Source organism: Cebus imitator, unplaced genomic scaffold, assembly GCF_001604975.1.
Source record: "Cebus imitator isolate Cc_AM_T3 unplaced genomic scaffold, Cebus_imitator-1.0 Scaffold555, whole genome shotgun sequence".
NCBI lineage: Eukaryota > Metazoa > Chordata > Mammalia > Primates > Cebidae > Cebus > Cebus imitator.
The window spans coordinates 1168247-1189573 of NW_016107870.1; the positions used below are offsets into that span (position 1 = coordinate 1168247).

Sequence of the window (21327 nt, forward strand, 5' to 3'; positions counted from 1 at the left end):
GAAACGGCGGTTGGATTTTTTTCTCTCACTACCTGTCTGTTCTTGTCGTTCTGTTTCCTTACATGGGAATCCGTGTTCTGGACTCTGTATTTGATTGAAATGTACGGAAGGCACACACGGGAAGGGGCTGGAATCGCTAACAGATTTCACCTTTGCAATTACAGTCTGTGGATATTGAGGTAGATGAAAATGGAACCCTGGACTTGAGCATGCACAAACACCGCAAACGAGAAAATGCTTTCCCCAGCAGCAGCAGCTGCAGCAGCAGCCCTGGCGTGAAGTCTCCCGACGCCTCTCAGCGCCAGAGCAGCACCAGCGCCCCCAGCAGCTCCATGACCTCTCCCCAGTCCAGCCAGGCCTCCCGCCAGGACGAGTGGGACCGGCCCCTGGACTACACCAAGCCTAGCCGCCTGAGAGAGGAGGAGCCTGAGGAGGTGGGTGCAGGGTGCCTGGGCGAGCAGTCAGGCGGCTGCAGCCAGCTCGCCCTGCCTGAGGCTATTGTAACATTGGCTTCTCAAGGCAGCTCCTCCTCACAGGCTCCCTGCGGAGGCTCTGGGGGAGCCATCACTTTCTATGAAAAGCCCTTCATTTTCTGAGCAGCTGGGACTCAGGGGCCCACCCTCTGGGTGGGATCTTCGCAGCAGGGCCATGCTGTCGGCTTGTCTGTAGAGAAGGAGGTGGTCTTCTCACCACTGTGGAGCTTGGTGGCCAGTACCAGTGTGGGCATCCTGGAAGCATGGGGAGGAGAAGGGCATCTTTCAGATCCCAGGAGCTGATTGGGGAAAAACTTGTGTTTCTTGGGTTTTGAGCCTCCTGGCACCCTGCAGAGCTGACCTGCTGTCCAGACAGGGGCCCAGCCACTTGGCTCCTTGGGCTGAGCCCATGAGAGAACTCCTGGCTCAGGGGTCCTGGGCTTAGGATCTTCCAATGTGGGCAGTGACAGGTCCCTGAGACCAGGACCAACCTGGTGTGGGTGTTGGAAATGTCATCTGGGAAGCAGGGGATCCTTCCCTTTTTAGTTGTTCCTTAAAACGTGAAAGAAGAGCCCTCAGAGCCAAGCGAATTCTGGGCTTTTTCCCGAGGAGGTATGTCCTGAACGGCCAAGTCCAGCTCTGAGGGCAGCCCAGGGTCTAGGCGGTACCAGCCGCATCTGTGAGACTAGCAGGCCCCTTTCTCTCTCCTTCCCCTCCTTGCAAGCCCCTCAGGAGGTGGAAGGGGGTCCTTGAGGAAGGAGCAGGGCCAGACCCCCAAGGAGGAATGAGGGAGGTGGGGCTATAGCCCTATGAAGGGTGGGGGCTAGATCAGGCCCCCTCCATAATCCGGCCTCAGTGGGAGCCAGAATTCCTCCTCACTGGCCCTCATCCCACCCTCAGGTGGGCCTCACAATCACCCCATTTTATAGAGGAGCAGCCTGGGAGCCCACAACAAGGTCCACTTCCAATTATCCAAAGACTGTTATTATGCTGGGCTGTGTGCTTCACGGGTATTTCCTCATTGGACCCCCCAAAAACCCATGAAGGGCTGCTGTTATCTCAAGTTTGAAAGTGTGGCATCTGGGCCCCAAGAGCCTGAGCCACTTGCCCGGGACACATGTGAGTACTTGTCAGGACTGGAATTTGAGCGCTTGTTACAGCATCTGCAGAATGTTGGGCTTCTGCCCCTCCGTGGGCCCCAGGCCCCTCTGCGGGAGGTACTGCGCCCTGCTGACCCGCGTCCAGAGCCCTGAGCCCCGCACCCAGCACTCAGTCTGACGCTTTTATCAAGTACCTGCTGTGGTCAAGACATCACCCTGGTGGGAATGTCGGGCCAGGTGGTGTCCAGATCACTGTAGTTATCATAATTTGTATGTTTTTTCTTTTGAGACAGAGTTTTTGCTCTTGTTGCCCAGGCTGGAGTACAGTGACACCATCCTGGCTCAACACAACCTCTGCCTCCCGGGTTCAAGCGTTTTTCCTGCTTCAGCTCCCACGTAGCTGGGATTACAGGCATGCCCCACCACGCCCAGCTAACTTTTGTATTTTTAGTAGAGACGGGGTTTCACCATGTTGGTCAGGCTGGTGTCAAACTCCTGACCTTGTGATCCGCCCGCCCTGGCCTCCCAAAGTGCTGGGATTGCAGGCGTGAGCCACAGCACCCAGCCTTGTAATTTGTATGTTATTACCCTCACTGTGCCATCTCATCTTCAGGACATTTCAAGAACACTTATTTAGTGCCTAGTGTCTATTGAGTGCCATCCCTGGCTCTGAAGGGAACTGTATGCTGATGTTTACACTATGGAGTGACATGGTGGCGGGACCCACATGCCTGAGGCCGAGGAGGGTGTCAGGAGCCTGCCACCCTGGGCGGCACCAGGTCTCCCCGTTTCTAGGGCGGCTCAGGAGTTCTGGCTGAAGTGGGGGAGGAATCCAGCCCCCCAGGGTTGTTGTCTTCTGTGTTTTGCTGGGGGGAGTTACGCCTTCTTCCCTTATCCAGAAGACAGGAGACTCCGGGAAATGCTTCTGTGGACACCCTGAAGGGTCCCTCTCCCTCGCCCACCGGGTTGGGCGCCCAGGCCTCCCCGCCAGCCGGTTAAAACATCTCCCTGCTGGTTTTTTGCAGTCAGAGCCAGCAGCCCATTCTTTTGCTTCTTCTGAAGCAGATGACCAGGAAGTGTCGGAAGAGAATTTTGAGGAGCGGAAGTATCCGGGGGAAGTCACCCTGACCAACTTTAAGCTGAAGTTTCTCTCCAAGGACATAAAGAAGGAGCTGCTCACGTAAGTCTCTGCTTTGGCTGACACAACTCCTAGGAGACCCTCTGTGACCTGGGGAGGAACAGGCCCTGGTCCCAACCCATGGTGGCCTTCCCCCGACATGTCCTGACCACCCTGAGCCGGGCAGCCTGCGACAGGAGCCAGGGCAGTCAGAGGCTTCCCAACACCTTTGCTCTGTGCTAGGCTTTACTGCAATCTTCTAAAAGTGATTAAGAACAAAGAAATCCCCTGGCCAAGCACACCGAGCAGGACAGAACAGAGCAGGGAGAGGGTGGAGAAGTTCAGCAGAGAGCTTCACAGGAAGCCCTCGGGGCAACCGGGGACCCGGCCCTCTCCCTGAGGCCGCAGCTGGGCATGTTCTGCCCTGGGCTCCGTGCCCAAGGCCTGGAATGTACTGCCTTAGGACTTGCCACACTCATCTCTGTCAGCCTGGCTGGCCCCGATGCCGCGTGCCTGAGCTGGTCCTCACGGGGTTGGAACAGACAGAGTTGCTGATGGATGTAAGTCAGATGTCAGTGACCTTCTGGTCAACCTTCATTGCCAGCCTTCTCTCTAGGGGATTGTCAGAGGCTGTGCCTGGCACCTGCCACATGTGCTCAGCGTCCATTTCTGGGGTCTCTCTTCTCCCCACCTGGAACCTCACTTGTATCCTCACACTTCTGGCTTGTCCTCCTGGGAATGGCTGGATCCAGGGACGGCCTGGCTGCTCCAGGGCCTGGAAAGGGAGAAGCTCCCAGCCTCAGTATTCTTGGGCATGTGCATGTGCACACACAGCACGTGTGCATCAGAGGCACCCTAACTTTAAGCTCGACTTTAATTTGGTTTTCTTTTCTTCTTAAGTTGTGTGGAAGAAACTTCTAGTCTGAGAGGTGTGGGCTGCGCCTCAAGGGCGGAGGGGAGGAGGAACCAGGCTTAGCTTGCGGGTGAGCCAGGAGTGGGCCCCAGCCGCCCTCCCTGCAGGTGCACGCTACTCTTTGGTCTGATGCTGTCTTTCCTTTGTCAGCTGCCCCACCCCTGGCTGTGACGGCACTGGCCACATCACCGGGAACTACGCCTCCCACCGCAGGTCTGTCTCCCGCTCGGGTCTGGCCTGGCCTGGGCGCCACGTGGTGGGTCTGCCTCCTCTCCTCCTCTGCTCCCCCTCTTTGGCTTACCCCAATATCCCATCTCTTCTCTTTCAGCCTCTCTGGTTGCCCTCTTGCTGACAAGAGCCTCAGAAACCTCATGGCTGCCCACTCTGCTGACCTCAAGTATGTTTGCGCTCCCTGACCGCCTGTCTCTCGGGCGGCACCCTTGCTCTGCTCTCCTTCCATGAGGCTCCTGCCAAAATCAGCCTTCTCCAGGGTGCCACGCCTCAGCTAGCCCCAGCTCTCCTGAGACGGGCAGAGGGGCAGGGCCATGGAGGGCCGATTCTGCTTGGCTGGGGCTGCTCTGTCTGTGTCCCCTGCTCTGAGCTCTGCCGCTTGCCTCTCCACTGGGGGCTGGGGGCTGCTGCAGGCTCCTGCGCTGCTCTTGCCCCATCCCCCATCCTCCAGCCTTTCCTGAAGGCCCCCGACAGGGCTGCCTGGGCCTGCTTTCCCACTGCCCTAGAAATCTGGGAAAAGCCCAGAATCCGCCAAGAAATGTAAGCCCTGCCATGGCTCGGCAGGCCGCAGGCTGTGTGTCTCTTGCTAAATGATAATGAAGATAAAGCTCCTTGCCCTCCCTCCTCCTGCGATGCTCCGGCTGCTTCTGCTTTGGCCCTGATGCCCTCCCTCCGTGCCCATACCTTCCCTTTGCTGGGCCCACCTGTTTCTGCTTCTGCACCTCCCTGCCCATAATGTGTGGGCAAGGCAGGCCCCGCGGGCACACGCTAGCCTGCTTGACAGCCCTGCACGGCCAGGTGCAAGCACCCAGAGGTTTCCAGGTATGAGTGTCCTCTTGGGGCCGGAGTCAGGGACTGTTACTGCCTTTGGTTTCATGCCTCCAGTTGAGCTGTGACTCCATAGTCTGTATGACCCTGAGCCATGGGGAGCTCGTCCTGGGCACTGGGATTGAGCTGAGGCCTTGGAGGAAGGGGGTCTCATTATTTTCTCCTTAGGTCACCCCTCTCCATGGGTGTCCCTTCCTCCCACAGGCCTCTGTGTTGGGGGCCCTGATTCCAGGCCAACACACCCTGGCCCATTCCATTGTGGGGCCGGACAGGAGCCTGGGCACTGGTGCCTCTAAGGTGAGGAAATGAAATTGCTCAAGGCTTCTAGGGACCTTAGCTGGCTCAGAGCCAGACAGAAAGGGTAGGTCTCCCATAGCCTCCCAACAACAGCCTTGTCTCCGTTCCTCTGTGGAGGCTGGGCTGGCCCCAGTAGCCAGGAGGAGTGTGTCATCAGTTCCCACTAACGGGGACAAGGTGCACCATCTCGATTTCCTTTCTGGAAGTTAAGAGCTTCAACATAAGCATTTTCTGAGGCTTAGATCACCACAGCAGATTCACACATTAATTTATTCATTCATTCTGCCCCACCCACATTGTCTAGTCCTGGAAGCCCAGAGATGAAACGCTCATTCCTGCAGCCCCTGGGCCTGCCTTCTCTCCCTCTTTCCTTCCTCTCTTGCCATCTTTCTTGCATCCCTTCTTCCTTTTCCAGCTCTGTTTTCTTTTCTATGGTTAGTTTCCATGGTGTTCCCACGTGAGGGCCTGAATAATTTGAGAGTGAGAAGTGTGGCCGCATGCACTCCGTGGCCCCAAATGTCACAACGTCCTTTCTGTCCTGCGAAGTGGATGCTCAGGGCTGATGGGAAGGAGCTTGGCACCATCCGGGCCTGGACACATGGCCATCTGGGAGAGTTAGTGCTCTTTTAAGACGAAGAGCCTGTGAAGAACTTTAGCCTACACTTTAGAAATAACGACCAAAAGTCTCCCATGTGTGAAAATGAATCACTCATCAGCATCAGCAAGGATTGGGCTGGCAGCCAAGGCTCCCAGGCTCCTTCAGAAACTCCACTCTCCCCCAGCAGACTTTCCACGGGAGGCCACTTCCTGTCCTTCCTCAGACCACTGCATGAGCTTGGGACGATGGTGGTAGTGCCCCCATGTGTCCTGATGTACCAACCCCCTTGCTCTCTGACACCTCCTGTTTGAGGGGGCACCAGGCACTGGCTCCTCCTGATCAGCCTTGTGGCAGCCGTGGGTGAGGGTGGCCTTGGGGCAAACGAGGTTCCTTTCATGACCTCCCTATGTACACTTGGCTGCAGAGACAGTCAGATGATCTGTTTTCTGTGTTTTAAGTGAATCCCAAGTCAAGGACTGGGCACAGGGCTAAGAGGGCATGGCTGCCTCAGGCCACTCAGCTCATCTTGCGCTGGGAGTTGAGCTGCAGCCACATACCTGCCAGGCCATGGCAGGCTCTGTGCAGGGTGAAGGAGGTCTGTCTCCAGCACAGGGATGGGGTTTAGAGAGGTGATACCTGCTGTGTATTGCAAGGCAGAGGTGCTTCTCAGACATGGCACCCCTTTCTGCCCAGATGGGGCACTCAGAAGCACGTGGTGGGAGTGGTGAAGGTGGCTCTAGACTCCTGCAGCTGACTTTGGGTGTCCACAGGGCCATAGGGGCCTGCAGAAGAGATGCCTGCTCCTCTGACTATGTGAGCACTTTCCTCTCCTGGACACGACTCCAGAAAAGCCATTGAATCAGGCATCAGTGAGAAGTGCAGTGTGGCCTCCCGTGTGTTAGCACCTGCCGGCCCCAGGGGTTATACTGCCACCTGAGACTTGCTCACAGATGCCATCAAGAGTATCTGCTCGGCTGTTATTACCCCCACCAAGGCCTGGAGCCACTGTGGGTGTGTCACTGTAGCCACCTGAGTGGCCACTTGCCCACCGCTCTGACCCTGAGCTCCACCCGCTGCTTTCCTGCCACTGACACAAGGAGTTGGAGCCCCAAGTGGCCACTTGAACAGCTGTCAAACCAGGAAGGAGAGGCAGGCTATCTTCAGTTCTCTGGGCTGTACAGAAAAGTATCCAATGGCCCACGGGGCGAGGATGAAGGAATTCGAGACTCCCCAGGAGGAACCTCGAGAAAACTCCTGGCGGTAGAAGACAAGGTTGCAGGAGATGGGGGCAGCCCTGCTGTGCCGTCAGAGCCTTTTGGGCTCCAGGCAGTGCCCAGCTTTGTCTTACTCCGAGCGAAATGTCCTGCCCAGTGGCCAGATGTCACGTGTTCTGGTGGAAGACTAGTGAGGAAGGGCCGTCAGTGCAGAAAGTGGGGTGTCCTCCCTGGGGTCTGAGCACCACAGCCAAGTGCCCATGAGTAGCAAGTGATCTGGACATGAGCCCTGAACTCCTGCCTGGCTCCTGCAGGGTCAGGAAACCCGTGAGGGGAGGCGCAGAGAGCAGGCCTGATGGGGGACGGATCTGCCCGCAGAATCAGGCCGTCTCTCCTACTCTGTCACACCAGCAGGAACTCACATCTTTTTCCTCAGTGGACATTCGGTAGAAAATGACATCCGTGCTTGTAATATGAAAGCGGAATTTTTTACCACCTTATGTGATACATTCACCAAGTATTTTTGGGTATATAAAGCTGGGACTTTTGTGTTTGTGTGTCTCCTCCTTACTCTCTGCTGTCAGCCACTGGCTGTGTGAGCTCTGTGGTCGTGCTACACAATGGCCAGGCCTGGCATGGCCAGCGCCATCTGCTATGCAGCGGTGTGCAGAAAGCCTCTGTTCATTTACCAGCCTGTGGTGGCAGCCCTAGGGGAGGGCAAGCTCCCAGCCTGTCCAAGAAGATGAGCTGGTTGTAGGATCTGGAGCGCTCATACTTAAAGTTATGGCTTAGATGTTCGAGTGCCTTTAGTCCAGCCTAGACCCTACAGACATCCAGGTTGGGAGCCCATCGTGTCCTTTGGCTGCAGTGCGCCCTGTAGGCCTGTCCCAGCGCCCAGCGTGGGTGTCTCAGTGTAAACCCCTCCTGGAGCAGCAGTTTGCTGCTCTCATCTCAGACTTCCTGGTCTCCCTTGGGGAGACTGGGGAGCAAAGTACTAAAACCCTGAGATGATCACATCAGACACCCTGTTCCTGGCAGCGGGCAGCTGGGGAGAACATGGGTGGCATTCCTCTTTGGACAAGGAAATGTGGATGGGCCCACTCAAGGGCTGAGCCCAGAAGGCTTTCCTCTGGGGGTCCCAGGGCTCTGGGCCAGGGCTAAACATCTTCATGGGCTCTGGTTCCAGTTCTACATTCTTCTGCAGGTGCCCCACGCCTGGCTGTGACGGCTCTGGCCATATCACAGGGAACTACGCTTCACACCGGAGGTGAGCCTGCCACACCCTCAGGTCCTGGGCCTCAGGGGTGGGTAGGGAATCTTTTCCTTAGATGAAGATTAGAAGACACTAATGTTGCTGAGAGCTAGAGTCCATTTTCATCTCTTTAATCTGAATTGTTGCTGTTTCCAGACCTGATTAGATTGTCCTCTGCAGTAAGATAAAATGACAAAGGGTGAGGGTTAGGAGCTCATGGTAATGCTTCCCATTCTCGATCCTTCTCCCTTGTGTGAAGGCTTTGTGTCTGGATTCTGCTTCTTACAGTTGATCCGTCAGTGGCCCTCACTCCCTCTCACCCCCACCTGGGGTCCCAGAGCTTGAGGGGAGAGGATGAGATGACTGGTGTGAGAAGCTGCTGCTCTAGCACTAAGCCGGCCTTTTTTTCTCTTTCAAAATCAGCTTGTCTGGCTGTCCTCGTGCAAAGAAAAGTGGAGTCAAGGTGGCGCCCACCAAGGACGACAAGGAGGACCCCGAGCTGATGAAGTAGGTTGGGCCATGCTGGCTCTTTCGTTGCTTTGCAGAATTGGGGTTTTCCTGTGTTCTATAATGTAAAAAATCCTCCTACTGGATTCCCTTTTCTTTAATACGACCGGTCACCAAACTGATCAATGCCAACATTCGTTTTTATGGAAGCTCTTATACCCTGCACATGGGTACTGACAAAGATGTGAGCCCTGGATGTTAAAGCGTGCGCCCTCTGAATGAAGAGACCCCCCCAAACAGGCTTTGTGTGAGCAACATGGCTGTTTGTGCACCCGGGTGCGGGGGGGCTGAGGACGAAAATGGAACCGGCGAAGGGTGGTGGGTTAGGAGTTGGTTTTATAGGTTTGGGGTGGGCAGTGGAAGGTTACAGAAGTTACAGTTGGCGTTTTTTTGCAAGCTCGGAGGGGGTCGTGGGGTGTGGAGTCATGAGGTTGACCAAGGTCAGTTACGAACTCCAATGGCCTTGTCAGTTGAGGCCAGAAGAAGAAAGAATAGTGCACGTCCCAGGTTAGTTAGGCTCCACTGCTTCTTCCTGGAACTCATTGGGGCTGTCGTTCAGGTCACAGAGATTACCATGCCATTTATGGCACAGTCAGACCCGACACCGGATGTTGTCTGGAGGGCATGGGTGGCAGGTCCTCCGGGCTTCTCAGGTCTGAAGTATTTGATAGGGCAGGGAGAAGCAGAGCACCCCACGACCTGTGTCTTAGGACCACCTGGGAGTGGGACCCAGGGCCTCAGGGTGGCCCCAGGGCCTTGCAGCCTGCAGACTTTGGTCTGGCAGGAAAGGTAAGATGCAGGAGCCAAGGAGCAGAGGATGCTTAGAAAGATGTTAAAGCTTTGAACCCCACATGTCCATCCAGCCACACACTGATGCAGAGAGCTGATAGATTGAGAGAGCCTGGGAGGACCTAAGCTGGGAGCCAGACACTGTTGGGTGAAGGAAAGAGGACATCCTCGGCCTTAAGTGACCCAAGTCCTTGAGGTGAAACGACTCGCCTCTATTGCTCTTCTTACTGGGGCAAGGCGGGGGCTGACAGGTGAACCCTGAACCTGACTCTGTGTGTTACCCTACTCAGTGGGGGTTTGTGTCCTTGCAAGCTTATTCTCCCAGTAGGGAACTGGTTCCCTGCACTGCCCAGTTGTAGGTGGGGGCAATGCTTTGCCACAGACTTGAACTGGTTGACCCACTGGCTAGTTTGCCCAGGACCGAGGTACTTTCAGAGTTGACATCTGGCAAAATGGGCAGTGAGTTCCCCAGCAGGTGAGCAGTGGAAGTGATGGCTCTGGACACCTTGTTGCCCAGGGCCTTGGGGCTGGCTTGGTGTGGACAGGGCCCACCCGCCATGCTCACAGGAAGCAGGTTGCCCTGATTGTGTTACCTGCTGGGCCAAGAGCAGCCAGACCTCACCCCTGGAGAGGGGCAACTTTTCCTGAGAGTGGGTTGCCCCTCCTGGTAGCTTGCTCCAGCTGGGCCCAAACACCTGCTCTGCCACACTGGAGGAGCCTGATTGGCCAACATCATATCCTTCAGAAGTGGATGGCCCCACTGTTTGGTATGATAGGCTATGGCTTGTTTAGTTATTTAATTTTTTACAATAAAACTGTAATAAATGCTAAATTAACAATGCAAAATGTGTAGTTGTTAGTGCTATGAAGGCTGCATACTAAATGCTGAGGTGGGTAAAAAGCATTTTGCCCCTGAGAATCCAGGAATTCGCCTATGATCATATAAGGGCAACACCTTTACGGATTTGGCAACGATCCTGCTGGCAGGGCTATTGTAAGTGAATTGTGCTGCGTTTGCAAATGATTAAAATCAAGATCAGCATTTTTCAAATTAACCAGGAAAAATAAATGGTCTTCCTTTCGAATGTGCTGTCAACTTAGCTTTAAAAAAAAAACAAGAGTTCTGCAGTCAAGTGGAGACTGTGACTTTCAGAAACGCTTCAGCATTTGCAGGAGAGATGAAGTTCCTAGTGGTTCCATGGCAGAGGGAACCTGCCCACTTAACACGTCCATTTTATAGGGTTTCCATACCCCCAGCCATAAACTTTAACTGCATTTGTAATTGCCTCACGTCTTTAAACAGATGCACATCAAAGCAGAAACTTTAATAGATGTGTCAGGTCATGCTGAGGGATGGGATTTTGTCAGCATGTGTGAGCTGTGATTTGGAGAGCCTGGCGGAACAAGAGTTCCCTTTTATGACATCTCATGCCTGCACTATTCAAAATTAAGTCACATCAGGCACTTTGTGGCAAATCCTTTTGCCACAGCTTTGTAACTGGTCGTAAGTCTTGCGGAGGTTCCATCATGGGAGTCAAGAAATGAATGCTCCCCGTGCCCTGCCCATTGTCCCTAGAGGGAGCCCACGCTGCCCCGGGCCACACAGACACCCAACAAGTGAAATGCACCTCTGGTTCCTGGTCCTGGCCATGTTTCTCATGTCACTGGCACACACGGCTTCTGCAGCCCAGCACGTGCTAGGAAGCACAGAGGCCACACCAGCTCAGTGCCCGCCGCCCGCCCACCCTAGCATGTCTCAGCGTGATGTCCCTGACAACTGGAAAGTTTCCACACCATATCTTGTGAGAAAGAGAACATAGGTGAAATCTGAAATACCTTCCATGCATGCAACTCAAGGGAAGAGCAACAGTTTCTCTTGATGGAGGGGAGTAGTGTTTTGCAAGAAAAGGAGTAAAAATAATTCTGATTTGGGCCGGGCACAGTGGCTCATGCCTGTAATCCCAGCACTGTGGGAGGCCCAGGCGGGTGGATCACCTGAGGTCAGGAGTTTCAGACCAGCCTGGTCAACATGGGGAAGCCCCATTTCTACTAAAAATATAAAAATTAGCCGGGTGTGGTGGCGGGTGCCTGTAATCCTAGCTACTTGAGAGGCCGAAGCAGGAGAATCGCTTGAGGCCGGGAGGCGGAGGTTGCCGTGAGCCGAGATGGTGCCACTGCACTGCAGCCTGGGCAACAACAGCGAGACTCCGTCTCAAAAAACAATAGTAATGATTCAGATTCGACTGCGTGGGGCGACTGAAGAGCCACCTCCCGTTTGGCCAGGCCCTCACCTCAAGCTGGGCTGTGCCTGGCCCAGGTGCCCCCAGGGCCCCATGGCTGGGAGGCACCCCCATCTGAGGGGGACACGCCCATCTGAGGGGGACTGGACATTGAATGTGGGCTTGCCAAAGCCCCCATAGGGGCCCCTGGCAGTGTCTCTGCTCTGGATGAGGATGAGATGAACTTGGGCTGGCTCAGGGAATGTCTCCGTTTCTGAGGGCTGGGTGGGTGGGATGATTAACAAAAGGAAAAGAACCAGGAGAGGGGCCTGTGGAGAGAGAGGAACCAGGGCCTGGCTGAGGTGGCTGGAAGGGTCCAGAATGGCAGCTTTAGAGATGACCTGGAGTGTGGGGGCAAGGAGTCGGAAGCTGCCCTCCCTGTCCAGGCCTTGCCAACCTCCCCCTGAGCAGTGCAGCCTGCGCCCCCATCTCAGCCCTGCAGCAGCAGCCTCTGCTGCGGCCCCCGCCCCTGCCCCCACCACTGTCCGCCCGAAGGTTTCCTGCGCTGACCCTGACTTCCCTGATCGCCGTGGAGCTCCTGCTAAAGGGAGCAGTGGTGTCCTCTCCTTGGGCCCTGTGTTTCCAGGTCTAAAGCACACAGTGAGTGTGTGACAAATGGTAATTTGGGTGAGTTTCATTTGCTGGAGAGAGAAGAGTCAACTTTGCAGATTGAAGATCTTGTCCTGGGCCTGGCGTGGGTTCCTGGATGACCTGGTCCCTCAGATCCCCAAATCCTGGCCCAGGTCCTTCCCTGAGGAAGCGCGGACAGACACTCAGCGAGGTCATGTCCCTGGGCCATCTGCATTGTCTTCTTTGTCTCTGGCTCACACTGTGCCCAAGGCGTTTGCCAGTCTGAATTTATGTTGTTTTCATAAGGGCCTCTATCCCTCTCCTGAACAAAGGAAAGGAAAACACTGTTCAAGGCCAGCCTCAGGCAGCAGTGACTGTGGGGTACCCTAGCGGGGTCTCCCCAACATGAGGTCTGTGTTCTTCCTTCTAGAACATAGATCGCAGTTGTGGCAAAGCTGCAACATCTATGGGCATCACCCCCTGATTGCACTGGCCTCAGGCGTGGAGGCTGTGGGGTGACAGGCCCCTGCTGTCCCTGAGCTCCCCTGCTTAGGGTACCTTGTCATTCTCTTCTGATCCATAGGTCCCCAGGTCTATGCTTGATGCAAGCTCCCAGGGAGTGGCCTCTGGGTGATCTCAGCTGACAACATGGCTCCACGTTGCTGAGTGACATGGAAGTGCCTCCAGCAGCAAGGCTTGGAGTGAACCTGAGGGCAGCCCCCAGGCCCAGGGTCACAGCTGCTGGAGGGCAGGGAAAGAAGGTGGCTGTGGAGACTCCAGCCATGCAGGGGCTGTGAGACCAAAGCAGAAGAGGGAGCATGGCCCCGTGGCCTTCGTATTAAGGGCGGGTTCTTCCCTGAGGCTCCAGGACCTCAGCTGCCCTCCCTGCCTTATTCAGAAGTCCTTTAATATGTGATGTTGGGCTCCCTTGTGTCTGGCTTGGGAGGGTCTCCAGGCGTCTCCTTCCAACCCTGGTGCCCCTGTACTCATCCTGGCCTTTCTGTGCCCAGGTGCCCAGTTCCAGGCTGTGTGGGGCTTGGTCACATCAGCGGAAAATACGCCTCTCACAGGAGTGCGTCCGGCTGCCCACTGGCTGCCCGGAGGCAGAAGGAAGGTTCCCTCAATGGCTCATCATTCTCCTGGAAGTCCCTGAAGAACGAAGGCCCAACCTGCCCCACCCCAGGCTGCGATGGCTCCGGCCATGCCAATGGGAGTTTCCTCACCCACCGGAGGTAACTGCACCCGCACCCCCTGCCCCTCGCCTGGGGGCTGGGGCTGAAGCTCCTGAGGGAGGGCCAGACCAGGGCTCAGTGTGACCCAGGTTTCTCAAGGGAAAGGCAAGGCCACATGGGTAGTGCCTGGGGCAGGCTAGTGGGTCTGTCGGTGCCAGGTGATGGCATCGGCAGTGTCTTTGCCATGTGTCTCCCGTCGTGAGTCATCCTTCCACGTCCTGGTGGAGTCCTTCCAGGCTGGGTGTTATGCTGGACACAGAGGCCACACATGAGCAGAGCCCTGGGTCTGACACGTTCTCTTATCAGGCTGACAACTTCTTAGGAAAAGTTTGTTTCCTATCCCTTATGCCCTGCCCTCCCATTCATACCTCTTCTTTGAACTCTGGGCAGAGACCCCTGTCTGCCTTACGAGGGGGCCTGTGACCCCTCACTGCCTGGCAGTGAGCCTGGGCAGGATTCACCAAGTCTCACCTGCCCTCCAACACCTGCCCCATGCTGAGAGACCCTGCTTCACCACCCTGACTTCTTGTCTGTGCCCTATGGTGACGAGTGCCTGGTCCCATCAGAAACCCTGTATCTGGGCTGAGGGCCAATGCTGACTCTTCGCTCCCTCCCCGTCCCTCCCCTCCTCCTTCCCCTCCTCCCTTCTCCCTCCCTTCCCCCTGCCCTCCCCTCTCCCTCCCTTTCTGTCTTCTCCCGTCCCTCCCCCTCTGACCTCCCCCTCACCTCCCTTCCCTCCACCCCCCCTTTCCTTACCCCCTCACTCCCTCCCCTTCCTCCTCTCCCTCTCCCCTCCCATCTCACCTTCCCCTTTCCTTCCCTCTTCCTTTCTTCTTTTTCTTCCCCTCCCCTCCCTTCTCCCTTCCTTTCTCTACCTACAAGATTAATTAACTCATTCATTCAGCAAAAGCATTTACACCACATACCTAGCCCTGGAGAGAGAGCAGAGACAAAAAGGACAACTAGCCCTTCTCCAAACAAATAAATAAGCAAAATACTTAGTATGGTGAATGGTGGTGCCTGCTCTGGGCAAAACTGAAGCAGGGAAGAGGACAGGGAAGTCCTCTTTGAGAAGGAGGTAGCAGCTTGGCCTGAGGTGTCTGGGGCACAAGCCCTCCGTCACGTGGCTGGAGCTGGGAACAGTCCGGCCCCCATGATAAGCTGGGGGGCTGCAGCCAGGGAGAGGGGGCAAAAGGAGATGAGGTCGGAAGCTCTGAACCCGGCTTATCTGGCTGCCAGCTGGCTGGCAAGGACTCAGCTTTCATGGTGAGTGAGGGGCCCTGGCAGGAGGCAGAGGAGAGACGAGGTCTGTCGTGGGCAGCTGGCAGGAAGGCCACTGAAGGAAGCTGCTGCAGCCGGGGTCAGGAGGGCAGAGGAGACTCACTCCAGGCTTCCTGAGGACATTCCGCCTTGCCTCAACCTTTACTTACAGCGGGGTTGCAATCACTTCATAAATGAAATCACGCCTGAGAATCGACACATTTTGACGCACTCTTCTGCTTGAGTATCTATATGAAGGAGCGACCGGTGACTGTCGTTACCACCACATCCTGGGGTAGCCCAGGGGCAGAGTCAGTGGGGACAGGCTCCTCTGGGAGGTCAGGGCTGCAAAGTGCTGGCAAGAGTGTCCTGTGGACCTTAGACCCCAGAGGGAGCCCTGCTCAGAGTATCAGGCAGGGTCAGCTATGGCTGTGCCAGATGAGGTGAGCTCTGTAGTGTCTCCCTCCCAGCCTCTTCCCTGCCTAGATGTAACTTCTTCTTCCCCATAGAACACAGTTTGGCCATAGGGAGGCCCTCCGGGTGATCTGGGTGAGGTGGAACGTGCCTTCTATTAACCCACAGTGTGTGACCCCGGGATTGATCATGGTGTGTGACCCTCGTCTGGCCCTGGTAGGTGACCCTGTACTGGCTCTGGTGTGTGACCCTACACTGGTGAATGATATATGACCTCTGCTTCCAGTTTGTCAGGCTGTCCCAGAGCAACATTTGCTGGAAAGAAGGGAAAACTGTCAGGGGATGAGGTCCTCACCCCAAAGTTCAAGACCAGCGACGGTAAGGATGGCTTCCTGGATTTCCCTGCTCATGACTGGGTGCTGGGTGAGTGAGAGCTGTGCTCCTTTTTGTGCTGGTGGGAAGAAGGCAGAGAGATGAAGGCCCCCCTGGAATGAGTCGTGGCTGAGGCAGATCCCTTGACCTGAGCTGAGAGCATTTTGGACCTTGGCTCTGAAGCTCTTGACATCTGTGTCTGGGGCCCTTGGCCCTCAAGAGGTCACGACTGCACTAACATGCGGCTTTGGTGGCCACTGGGATCAGAGTCCAGTGGAGCCTACACGCTGTGCGTTTATGGAGAGGCGTGACCCATTCCCACTTAAGTGAGGACATTCAGCATCGCCTGAACAAACTTCCATCTTTAATTTAGCAATTAATACCTCCCAAAGAGATTTAAGGCTTTCCACCTGCCATCCGGCTCAGGAGGCAAACCGTAAACACTCATCTCACAATTGTCAAGACAGACTTCTCCAGCGTGTGGTGTGGTGCATGAGCCCGAGAGAGATGAGGCCAGAGAGCCAGGAGAGGGGACCTCTGCTGCACGGGGGTTTCGGTTCCATCTAGAAAGCGGGCTTCTCCACACCACTCTGGCTCAGGCCTGAGGCCCAGAGCCACAACTGAGGTTTCTCTCTGGGTCAGTGTTGGAGAATGACGAGGAGATCAAGCAGCTGAACCAGGAGATCCGAGACCTGAACGAGTCCAACTCGGAGATGGAGGCCGCCATGGTGCAGCTGCAGTCCCAGGTGGGTGGTGCCACCCCTGCTCCTGGGCTCTTTGCTCTCCCAACACCAACGTTCATCCTGGGGACAGTGAGGCACCCGTCAGCACTTACCGAGGTTGAGTCAGGGCCATGCCGATGACAGTGCAGGGCCCAGCACACAGGCACACGTAGGACTTGCCGGCCGCGCACGCCGCCGTGTCTATGAGGCCCCACTGTGATGCCGCGGGCCGCCGGAGCCGGTTGTCCTGGTAGGGCTGTGGCCTCGTTCGTGTCAGCAATACCGTCAGTTTTGGTAGGCCCGTTCGTGTCAGCAATACCGTCAGTTTTGGTAGGCCCGTTACGATGAGCAGCACTGTCGCTCTCACCCTCGTCAGAATGAAGCGCCTGTAAAGGCTCGCGGGCCCGTCAGGGTTACCCGTCTTGTGAGGGTCAGCAGTCCCTGAGCTGGTGCCTAAGCCAGGCCTCTGGAGCCAGGTTTCCTCCGGCACAGCCTCATACCAGCTGAGTGGCTGGGCAAAGCCTTCGGCCTCTTCCTCAGTCACTTCCTCCGAAAATGGAGTTAAGGGTTAGGGTTCTACTCCAGGCAGCTACTGTACAATGAACGCGCTTCTGTGAGGAGAACATTTAGCATGTGCGCCTGATCCACCGTGAGTGTGGCCAGTGAGAGCTGCTGTTGCTGAGGAACAGGATTACCAATCACTTTAAATGTTTGTGTCGTATTTAACGATTTCCCTAAGATGAGCATTTGTAATCAGAAACAAAAAAAAAGCAGTAAAGATCTTATTTGGAAAATAAGCCTCGCCTTGGCTGCTGAGTGGAGTCTGCACAGCGCTGGGGGTGGGCGCACATCACTGTGTGGACCAGGCCCCCCAGGGAATTTGGGCAGAGCCCCCTGCGCAGGGACAGACGGGGAGATGGCGGCCTCCAACAAGGCTGCAGAAGATGCGTGACGTATTCCAGCCCCACGTGTCTTGTTACTCTGCTCTTGTTTCTACCGGCAAGCAGGCCCACGCTGACCACTTATTACTCAAGAGGCTGTGTAAAAATAGCCTCGCCCCACGGAGATCAGGCAGGATTTTTGCTGTCATGCACATGGCGATGCCCCTCCCTGGGGTTCACAGGCAGTGACGGCAGGGAAGGAGGGGTGGCTCTCCCGGTGGGGCTGTCCCCGTCCCCTCTTGGTGTCTCTGGAGATGCAGAGTGTGGTGTGGGTGCCCCACTTTGTGCCCCTGCTCCTTCCCTTCTCAAAGTCCTCAGGGCCCTCGTCGGTGCCTGTGCCCTCGAGATAGCACCTCGAATTTCTCTTTATTTGCCAACCCAATCTTTAAAGACAGATGATTACCTTTTCCTAGCATCCCTTTGGAAGGACTCAGAAGCGCCTGTCCCTTTGAGGGAGTCTGGCGAGTGGTACCCTCGGTGGAAGGGCAAAGGCAGAATGAAGGCAGGTCTCTATCTCCCATGCAGCCCTTTCAAAGCCACATGCTTGTCACCAGGTGGAAGAAGAAGCACGCTTGGCCCCATCCACAGCCTCCCAGGAAGGAGCTCAGCACTCCTGCCTCGAGTGTCACACACACTGTCTTCCTGTGAGCTTAGCCTCCGTATCCATGGCTCCCTGCAGATATACAGTCAGCCTGGGGGCTAACCCTGGACACCAAAGGGTTCAGGGCAGGTTCCCCACCATGGTGGGGAAGTGAGAAGACTTGCCTGTAGTTGCCCTGGGGAAGGCGTGCTTGGGAGGCCCCGAGGAGCTCTTTGTTGGTCTTTCTGGGGAGGGGAAGACCCAAAGGCAGTGTGACACCCCATGAGGTGGGTGCAGTGATTCCCACTTCACAGAGAGCAGCAGGAAGCATGGTGAAGCTAAGACTGCAGCAGGTGGTGTCTGAGACCGATATAGGCGCTGTGAAGTGCGTGCTCCCACCCCACCCCCTCAGGACAGACACGGCAGAGAGATGTGCCCCGGTAGGCCCTGGCACAGTCCCTGCATCCCCTTCCTGGCCTCCCTGGAGCCAGGCCGTGTCTTCAGAGGGCCCTTACCTTTCTCTCCTCTGCCAGTCCCTCACCTGTGGCAGGATCCCCTACAGGAAGGCAGAGGCCTTGCCTCTTCCCCCACCCCAGGGTTCTGCATTCTCCTGGAGGGTTGTGAGAGGCAGCCCAGAGAGAACCCCCAAGAGGATGGGGGCCAAGGACGGGTGGCACTTCGAATCTGTCTCTGGCACAGATCTCCTCCATGGAGAAGAACCTGAAGAACATTGAGGAGGAGAACAAGCTCATTGAGGAGCAGAATGAAGCCCTGTTTCTGGAGCTGTCCGGCCTGAGCCAGGCCCTCATCCAAAGTCTCGCCAATATCCGCCTTCCGCACATGGTAGGCAGCACACGGCCCTGTGGGCACCTCGGCTGCCCCCCAGGGTCTCTTCCGAAAGCAGTAGGGCAGGGCATCTCCCACCCCTCTGCCTCTGGGTCCTGCCCTAGGGGTCCTGTGCCCTTGTGGATATTCTGTCCACCCCGAATGGCCCGGGCAGGATGTTGGCTGTGGTGGCTTTAGCCCTCCTGAGTAGCGATGAATCCAAAGCAAAATGGTGATTCCATCAGCAGAGAGGCTACTGCATGGTTTGCTGCAGAGGGGAGCACTCGAGGTTGTTTCTGCATGAGGACAGTGCAGCCAGTGCTGTCTCTAGCTGCTATGGGCTTGTCTCGGGTCACGTGGGGACATAGGTTTGATGCTCCCACATCAGCTGCTGTGGTGTGGGGCCCACTGAATGGATGGGTCTTGCTAACCTGGTTCTGTTCTCTAGGAGCCAATCTGCGAACAGAATTTCGATGCCTATGTGAGCACCCTCACCGACATGTACTCCAACCAGGAGTGCTACCAGAACCCGGAGAACAAGGACCTCCTGGAGAGCATCAAGCAGGCTGTGAGGGGCATCCAAGTCTAGGCCGAGCGATACCCAGGAGTTTCCCAGCCCTCCACACTGTTTACCTCCCCCGCCCCACCCCGCACCGTGGGGATCCCCAACTCACAGTGACTTCCCGCTCGCGGCTTGGTGTGGCCTCGGGCGGGTTTATCCAAAGGGATGCCTGGAAATTGGCTTCTCCCACGATGCTCCCTCCAGGCTTGGGGCCACGGCAGCCCCATCCACGTGCATTGGGGCACTGAAGAATTACAAAGGGATTTATTTTTGTTTTCTGAACGCAATCTGAAGAGCAGCTCAAAGTCTCCAGTGGAAGCTCATGGACAAGGTTCTCAGGGAAGTTTTGGAGTTTGCAGCCACAGTATTCCTTTGTCTGTCGAGGCTGGGAGGGTCGCCGTGAGCATGGTGGGCGGGTGGTTCGAGTGGCATCTTGGCCTGGAGGTTGTGCCCGGGGCAGCGTGTCTGTGCTCAGTGAGGCCCCTGAAGCAAGTGTGTTTTCTGTTTTCGTTTAATTCGGTTTTGTGTTAAGGGTGGAACAAAGCTCTGTCCCTGAGGGAAAGTCAGGAATAGGCCTCCCAGAGGACACTCCAGACAGTTGGCAAGCATCGTAGCCACTGTGAAGTCAAGGAATTTTAGCCTGGGAGACTCCTGAAAATCAGCCTGACACCCGGGGACAGCTTGCGCACTGCACATGTGTGTGGCCCTGGGTCACAGCTCCCTTGGGGCTGCAGCCTTTAGACCCTGGGCCTGGGCTCCCAAGTCCAGGGACCACTCTGGCTTCTGTGCATCCACCCAGGCCCCTGACCCATCTCTGCCACGTTATCCGGGCCGTGGCCAAGCTTGACCTCTGCATCCATGGTGACGGAGGTGGGGAGATGACATCATCAGGGTCAGAGGGTAAATTGCTAACAGGAGACCACCAAGGTTTCACTTCTTTTAGATCCATTCAATATGTGAAAAAAGGGTAAATTTTAATTTAATGTGTTAAAAACACAATGTTCTTACTGTGTAAATAGAATCCAAGTCAATTGTGACTGCAATTCCAAGTTAGTATTTAAAAGTAGAGAGATTGCACTTCCTGGAAAAAATTAAAAAGTAGTTAGTTTAATTATTCTGTAAATTATTTAATTTTGTCAAGATGTAAGTATTTATATTCACAACCTCTTATGTTAACGTTTGCTATTTATTTAACATTTTTATTTATTAATTTTATACTATTTCAACTAGACCCCGCACCAGGACACCATAAGAGGGGGAAGAAGTGAATTCAAAGCAAAAGTAACTATTTGACTGTAATATAGGCCACAAAAAAATCTTGATATAACTCCTAGTTATAATTTTGATGCAACCAAGTTATTTTTTATATATTTTGTTATTTATTCTTTTAATAATGGAATTTTTTAAAAAAGTATTTTGTAACTGAGTAATTTTGATAATTTGGGGATTTTTTTTCCTCGGTCCAATGGAGAGAAAGACATTTTTGTTTTCTTTTCCTTTTTGGGTTCCTTTTGTTTCAGGCACAGATAACAGCAAGTGGAATTCTGTATTTATGATTATTTAAGTGTAGCGCAGATGTGTGTGCTCGGGCGTGTTTTGTGTCGCGTTTGTGTGTCGGCTCTTGCGATGGAGTCCTGCGCTGAGGGGGTGCTGGCCGCGGGCAGCCCTGAGTAGCCGCCAGGCTCATAGGCTGCGCCACCATCCCTCCCTCCGACAGCTCCAATACTGTGACCCTCCTTCCTCAGGAAACGCGTTGAACCCACAGCACTCCGTGGTGTGTTTGCAGGGTGATTTCCTAATAAAAGTCCACTCTGGCTGTGAGTCGGTCCTGTGGTCTGTGGGGAGGACGTTGTCTCCGTTCCTGGTCAGCTCTACCGTGCACACTGCTGGGAGCGCATGGGTGGGAGGGGGACTCTTCCGTCTCTGGTCTCTCCTTGGTACCATGCGTGGGGCCCCCCTGCCGTCAGTTTAGCCAATATCTCCTTTGAAACGACCCTCCCCCCGGCTTACGTGCGTTTCTAGAAGGTCTAAGTCACTCTGTCTTGCCTTTGCCCACGTGACCAGTCACATGCAAATTGAAGTTTTTCCCAGGAGTCTTCTCTTAGGGTCAGGGAGAAAATGTTTTCCTGCCGAGGCTGTTAGACTTGGGGGTGTGGAATTGGGGCTGCCCTGGGCTGTCTCTCCTGGCCAGAGGAGGAAGCCATCGGTAGTAGGAGAGAGTTCGGACACTCTGGAGGGAGGCAGAGCGGAC

At 55.3% G+C, this 21327-nt stretch overlaps 1 protein-coding gene across 3 annotated transcripts in view; it reads left to right on the forward strand.

Moving 5' to 3' along the window:
- MYT1 (myelin transcription factor 1) overlaps positions 1-20897 on the forward strand; it is a 70090-nt gene extending 49193 nt beyond the window's left edge. For all 3 annotated transcript variants that reach the window (XM_037733915.1, XM_017515689.2, XM_037733916.1), the window contains 11 exons: positions 165-434; positions 2599-2753; positions 3754-3816; positions 3932-4000; positions 7976-8038; positions 8447-8530; positions 13179-13400; positions 15361-15452; positions 16089-16192; positions 18389-18532; positions 18963-20897. In XM_037733915.1, the coding sequence (XP_037589843.1) occupies positions 165-434; positions 2599-2753; positions 3754-3816; positions 3932-4000; positions 7976-8038; positions 8447-8530; positions 13179-13400; positions 15361-15452; positions 16089-16192; positions 18389-18532; positions 18963-19103 (1407 nt within the window). In that variant the 3' untranslated portion in view covers positions 19104-20897. The remainder of the gene's footprint in view (positions 1-164; positions 435-2598; positions 2754-3753; positions 3817-3931; positions 4001-7975; positions 8039-8446; positions 8531-13178; positions 13401-15360; positions 15453-16088; positions 16193-18388; positions 18533-18962) is intronic.
- Positions 20898-21327: the final 430 nt, after the last annotated feature.